Here is a 7,515-nt window from a genome sequence, read left to right on the forward strand (position 1 = left end):
GCCTTCATCAGACGCTGCGTGTGAGCAGGTGTTTCAGTCGACTACGGCCTGCGCCTACCCGAAGCGACCTGCAGTCTGTGGCCGCTTCTCCAGTTGTTTTCCCCTCTACAAATCTAGAGGATTTCAGTTATTCCGTTTTGAGCATTAATAAACTCTGTTTCTGTTAAGTCGCGTTTGGGTCCTCTTTCACCTGCATGACACTGGGTTTCACTTTTGAGTTGTGGGTCTGAACTCAAAACCCCAACATAGAAAAACACACATAGACTGCCCACCCCAACTCACGCCCTGACCATAATAAATAAAGACAAAACAAAGGAAATAAAGGTCAGAACGTGACATTACCATCAATAACCTATGTACAGACTTGACCTGTTAAAACTTGTAAACATTACCCAAGGAACAAACAATTTGGCTCTTTCATGAAATACCTTCACAAACCTCAGTATCTTCTCAGGAATATCTGGAATAAATAATACATATGGAACTAAAGTGTAGGTCCCAGTAAAATGACGGATCTCCCTGTGAAAAAGGAGGGGGAAATAGTTTGCTCTTAGCATAGTAATTTGGACTGTTTTTCTTTACTATTTAAATCAACTGAATAGTAAAGTGTGAAGAGTGGCAAAGACTGTCTGAGAGAATGGGCACGGGGGGAATTCATGTTCAAGTCTTAAAAAGTAGAAACATCTCAAGGTAAAACCTTGGTTTAGTGTACAAAAACAAACTTTTCTTCAGTCATTAATTCAAATCCACTGGCATTGTGTAACTACAGTCAGAATATTACAAATATTATAATATTTCCACCATCTCCTCCAGCTATTATTACTATTCCATCCTTGTAAAGTCCACTGGGCAGAGACATGTATTCACTATTCGCTTCAGTTTCCTTTAATAGTGCTGGACCTTGAGGGTGGATCATTGTTAGGGTTAAGAGTGAGGAGCTACAGTACATTCATACCAGAGACGATCCAAATCACTTATTTTCTCTGGTTATACAGCCTCTCCATTTTCACACAAAGACAGCTGGTGGATCTTAATGATGGGCAGAGTCCCGTGTGGAGGGGGCTGGGGATGGCTGGGCCCCTGGCTGAAGCTCCTGTCTCTGATGCAGCAGCAGGTTTTCAGCAGATTCTTACCGCACAGTTGGGCCACCTTAGCCCGTCCTGTCTCTACCGCTGTCCCAGACCCTGCCACGGAGCTTCCAGAGAATACCCTCCACTCCCTGCCATCCCTAGAGGAGGGTGTGCGGGACAGGGCTATGGAGGAGGAGGGGCTGAAGCAGGAGGGGTCACCTTGGCCATCTAGTCTCAGAGTGAGAGAATGACCCTGAACCTGGGCTGGACCCGGGTGATGAGTGGCTCTGGACTGGGCTCTCAGACAGCGCACTCCCAGAATACTCTGGAAGGCCTTCTTAAACTCCTGGTTGGAACAGGGGTAGATGATAGGGTTGATGCAACTGTTGAAGTAGCCCAGCCAGAAGGTGATCTTAAAAACTGTGTCCGAAGGTCTGTATGCTGGGAATATGGAACCTATAATAGGCCACACACACCACACATACACACATACACACACATGTGCGCGCACACACACACACGCACACACGAACGCACACACACACACGCACACACGAACGCACACACACACACGCACACAGACAGACAGACAGACAGACAGACAGACAGACAGACAGACAGACAGACAGACAGACAGACAGACAGACAGACAGACAGACAGACAGACAGACAGACAGACAGACAGACAGACAGACAGACAGACAGACAGACAGACAGACAGACAGACAGACAGACAGACAGACAGACAGACAGAGGGAAGAAAACTGATTAACATACTTGAGCTCTTTATCACAACACAATGCACAACAACAAGTGTTTAACCCAGATTGTTATTTCAGGGTCTTTGTTGATGATATGACTACGTAAATCAGGATATCAACATCAGATAAGAAGAAACAAATAGAGGAGCATATTTCCATTAAGATTTTGTGCCATACTTTATAACATTCCTAATACATCTTAATCCAATCAGGGTTAATGTTGATCATGTGTGAAAGAAGCCTATACTTTGTACACACTCAACAGAAGAGCCAAAGACTGTGTTGAGAAAAACACATTTATTTCCACTTGGGTTCAATTTATAGTTTTATCATATTTATAGAGCTACCAATGTCAAGGTATTTGTTGTTTTAAAATTGCCTTCATAAATCCTGCTGCTTCTGATTAGAGGGACTAATGTGAGAAAGTGTGAGAGTGTGTGAGCTGCACACTTAATAGTGCAGTAGAGGAAATGGTTTAAGATACACATTACATGCAGATTTTTCCAGTTCTTTAGAGTACTACTAGTACTTAAGTAGTTTTTGGGTGTATCTGTACTTTACTATTTATATTTTTGACAACTTTTACTTCACTACATTCCTAAAGAAAATAATGTAGTTTTACTCTGTACATTTTCCCTGACACCCAAAAGTACTTGTTACATGACAGGAAAATGGTCCAATTCACACACTTATCAAGAGAACATCCCTAAATGCTTAGTTTGTAAATTATGTCTGAGTGTTGGAGTGTGCCTCTGGCTATCCGTAATTCTTTTAATGAATCATTGTGCCATCTGGTTTTCTTAATATAAGGAATGTGAAATGATTTATCATTTTACTTTTAATAATTAACAAGATTTGAGCAATAACATCTACTTTTGATACTAAGTATATTTCAAATCAAGTAATTTTGACTTTTACTCAAGTAGTATTTTACTGGGTGACTTTCACTTTTATTTGAGTCATTTTCTATTAAAATAATTAAATGGCTGAGGTCTTGGATAGCCTTGAAATTGAGCATCTATCTTCAAAGGCAGGATGGGATGAGCTTGTCTTGTGAAATTCTTTATTGGAGAGGCCGTCGGAGACAAAAATGAAAAATGACAGCGTGATGTGGAGATGGATAGAGAGAGAGAGGAGAGAGAGGAGGTAGTTTGAGCGATATGATTCCGTGCTAAGTACATCTCAGATGACTCCTACTGTGCAACGAGCAACAATAATTATATTACTCTGCTATTGACTGAATTCATACATTTTGGAGCCTAAAACCTCCTAAGGGGGAACTTGATTGGTATTTGGTATTTTATTAGGATCCCCATTAGCTGTTGCAATAGAAGCAGCTATTCTTCCTGGGGTCCACACAAAACATAAAATATGAAATAATACAGAATATTAATGGAAAATAACAGCTCGAGGACAGAACTACATACATTTAAGATTGCCGCTACTCAAGTAGCCTCATTTGTCTATAAAATGTTGAATCCATAAAGACAGTGACGCAAAACATGCTTTTTAAAGAAAACAGAGGGTTTATAGTGATGAATAGCAAAGGAAAACCAGATAGATTGAGCAATAAATAATGGAGGACCAATAGATATGTGCTTACTTCCCAAGAGAGACGTTGTCATACTGTACATCCAGGACGACAAGGATACTATTAATATAGTACTGTAGGTCATTATCAGAATCACCACCACCACCACCAAATACGATTCATATTGTTGATAATGATTTAAGATAACAATACCAAAGATACATGGCTGGCAACGTAGCAACTACTGACTAACAACCCCAGCAACAACGGGAAGGGTGCAAAATACCACTAACCCTTGTGAACATGTGAGTAAACCGTTGCTATGCTCTTGGTCATGCCTTCAGAAATGGCTCCTGGAATGTCAAGAAGAAGCAAGAACAAACCAGTCTCAAAATAAACACACTGCCAAGACAGTGATATGCCTCCTTAACCTTTTGACCCACTCAAATCCCCACAAGGGTTCGTTTATAAAGGCTGTCCCAATAAAACAAGCAAACAAAAATAACCATCCCCAGCCTAACACAATCAATCTTACATGGAAAATCGTTATATTTAACAGGATAATAATAGATTACATTGTGACATGTTGTCCTTGATGCCTTCATGGTTTTGTTAGAAAGGGCAGCCAGCATGGTTAGGGAGTAGAATAACCAACAAGAAGACCCAGCCCTCTGTTGCGCTTGCTATATTTATGAGCATGAGAGAGTATAATAAATCTGAACCCTGAGGGGTTAGGAAGTCCGGAGTTGGACAGATGAAAAAAAAAATTAAACACTTGATTTGTATTTCATTCCCACATTCATCCTATACTAAAATTATGAAACTAACTAGCAGTGAGTGTAGAACACATTTGTGCTTTTGCTGAACTCCATATTGTTCTTTATTACAGTTTTTCTCAATTGCTAAAACACTAAAACCCATTGGCTGAACATAGTTCTCAGTTGCCTGGACTCATTTAGATAATTATGCCGTCTGTTCTCAATACCTTAAACCATTTCACATGGTAAAACACAATTTGCAGATCTCACTTATACTTTTCAGCAAATCAATGAAATACAAATAGAGAACACATGTCATTGATTGAACACAACCACTCAAAATTGATTTAACCTGTTTTAAATGATGCGACACAACCAATATAAACCAGTTCAGAGAGCAAACAGGTTGTTGAAGGTGGGAAGGAGAAAGTCTGAGAATGGATAGAAGAAACCATGTGAGAGGACGAGGACGAGTGCGTATGCGAGGTGGGAGATGAGGAGGAAGAGGAGGAGGAGGACAAGAAAGAGGAAGAGGAGGACGAAGAGGAAGAGGAAGAGGAGGACGAAGAGGAAGAGGAAGACAAAGAGTGGAAATATCTGATGAAATTCGAGCAACAGTTACAGACCATGTTCTTGTCCATGGACTGACAATGAGGGAAGCAGGACTTAGAGTGCAACCCAAATTGAGCCAATTTTCTGTGTCCACCATTGTAAGGACATTCAGAAAAGAGAACAGGTACAGTATAGTACTGCATTTTTATAATTGCAAATTTACTGTACTACACTATATGCAGCTGTTTCAATAGACATTTGTAAAGTTAATCATTGTATGTATTGTACTGCATGAATATGTTTTGTAACTGCACAACTACTTTTTGTAGAATTGCAAGGCTGCCACATGCAGGTGGAAGGACAGCTATATTCACTCGGGAGCAAGAGGCCGTTATAGTTGGCATGGGGCATGGTCCTTCAAGATAATGCAATACGACTCAGAGAAATCCAGGAACGAGTGATTCAAGACAACACACACTTCCAGGGAATCGACAGTGTGAGCATTTCCACAATTGACCGTGTCCTCCATCGTAACAGATGCGAATGAAACAAGTATACAGAGTACCTTTTGAGCGCAACTCACCAAGGGGGAAAGAACTGCGAGCTCAGTATGTGCAAGTAAGTGTGCATTCAGAAACATTTACTGTAATCCAGATTGTCTACAGTACTAACACATACTATGTGAATGACATTACTCTTCAGTACATACAATGTATGTGAATCAGAAGCCTAATTGTACTCTACAGTATAGCACTGTCTCTGTACGACTTACAAAATCCTACATACAGTATATTGTATTTCTACACAGACAATATTTGACTTGGAATCCTTGGACAGACCCCATGAGTTCATCTTTGTCGATGAAGCAGGCTTCAATCAAACAAAGAGGAGAAGGAGAGGCCCAAACATGATTGGACAGCGGGCCATTGTTGAAGTCCCTGGTCAACGAGGTGGCAATGTCACAATCTGTGCTGCTATCAGCAACCATGGTGTTCTACATCACCATGTTACACTTGGGCCATATAACACCCAGCACCTTCTAAGATTTATTGCCAATCTAAGAGATATTTTATTTGAGCAGCAGGTTCAAGGGCAGCAGGGTCAAGAGCTAAATGAGAATCCCATTCCCACCTATGTGATAGTGTGGGACAATGTCAGTTTCCCCCGAGCTGCTCAGGTAATGGAATGGTTTAACATCAATGGGCAGTTTATGAACTTCTACCTCCCTCCATAGTCGCCTTTCCTGAATCCGATTGAGGAGTTTTTCTCCTCTTGGAGATGGAAAGTGTATGATAGACAACCCTACACCAGAGTAAATCTGCTGCAAGCCATGGATTTAGCCTGTGGTGATATAGGTGAGGAATCATGTCAGGGCTGGATACGGCACACAAGAGGCTTCTTCCCCCGTTGCCTCAGGAGGGACAATATTGCTTGTAATGTCGATGAAGTGCTCTGAGCTGACCCAGCCCAAAGACAAGAAGAAGCACATTGATCACATGTTTACTCCTTTGATTTTTGTCCCTTTTAGTATTGTATACTGTGGTACAGTGCATTGTAGGCTGCATACTGTAGGCTACTCAACAAATTGGATGCAGTCTATCACAGTGCAATCCGTTTTGTCACCAAAGCCCCATATACTACCCACCATTGCGACCTGTACGCTCTCGTTGGCTGGCCCTCGCTTCATACTCGTCGCCAAACCCACTGGCTCCATGTCATCTACAAGACCCTGCTAGGTAAAGTCCCCCCTTATCTCAGCTCACTGGTCACCATAGCATCTCCCACCTGTAGCACACGCTCCAGCAGGTATATCTCTCTGGTCACCCCCAAAACCAATTCTTTCTTTGGCCGCCTCTCCTTCCAGTTCTCTGCTGCCAGTGACTGGAACGAACTGCAAAAATCTCTGAAACTGGAAACACTTATCTCCCTCACTAGCTTTAAGCATCAACTGTCAGAGCATCTTTCAGATTACTGCACCTGTACATAGCCCACCTAAAATTTAACCCAAACAACTACCTCTTTCCCAACTGTATTTAATTTATTTATTTATTTTGCTCCTTTGCACCCCATTATTTTTATGTCTACTTTGCACATTCTTCCATTGCAAAACTATCATTCCAATGCTTTACTTGCTATATTGTATTTACTTTGCCACCATGGCCTTTTTTGCCTTTACCTCCCTTCTCACCTCATTTGCTCACATTGTATATAGACTTGTTTATACTGTATTATTGACTGTATGTTTGTTTTACTCCATGTGTAACTCTGTGTCGTTGTATCTGTCGAACTGCTTTGCTTTATCTTGGCCAGGTCGCAATTGTAAATGAGAACTTGTTCTCAACTAGCCTACCTGGTTAAATAAAGGTGAAATAAAAAAAATAAAAAAAATACTGTACAATGGACAAATTGTATGGCCCTGAACATTGTGCTTTCCATTTATTAACAGTACTGACTGCTCAATAGATTTTGACTGATTGCAGGTTCATATCAACAAAGAACAAGAATTACAGTATCACAGAGACAAATGACAAGTTTGTGAGATGCAGGGTACAATACTGTAAAAATAGGGGTACAAGGAGGAGGAAGAACAAAAACAAAATTGCCAAGAGCAAAGCAGAGTAGTAATTTCTGGTCAATTTTGAGCTACTGTGATAGAACATGTTTTTGTTCACCAAAAGACATTGATGGAAAAATATGAAGATTTTTTTAGATTAAAAAATGTACTTCTCCCTGAGAATTGTATTATTTGAACAATGTGTTTTCTATTTTTCGGTGTGTTCAGGAAATGGAGCAAGGTTTCAGAAATTGTGTTTTAGCAATTGAGGAAGACTGTAAACAACCAC

The 7,515-nt window shown here is 40.8% G+C and overlaps 1 protein-coding gene across 1 annotated transcript in view; it reads right to left on the reverse strand.

The window, feature by feature from the left end:
- Nucleotides 1–237: 237 nt before the first annotated feature.
- Nucleotides 238–7,515, reverse strand: part of LOC124033331 (alpha-1A adrenergic receptor-like) — a 21,169-nt gene continuing 13,891 nt past the window's right edge. Inside the window, exon 3 of the mRNA XM_046345325.1 lies at nt 238–1,526. Within this exon, the coding sequence (XP_046201281.1) occupies nt 988–1,526 (539 nt within the window). The 3' untranslated portion in view covers nt 238–987. The remainder of the gene's footprint in view (nt 1,527–7,515) is intronic.

Source organism: Oncorhynchus gorbuscha, linkage group LG04, assembly GCF_021184085.1.
Source record: "Oncorhynchus gorbuscha isolate QuinsamMale2020 ecotype Even-year linkage group LG04, OgorEven_v1.0, whole genome shotgun sequence".
Lineage (NCBI taxonomy): Eukaryota > Metazoa > Chordata > Actinopteri > Salmoniformes > Salmonidae > Oncorhynchus > Oncorhynchus gorbuscha.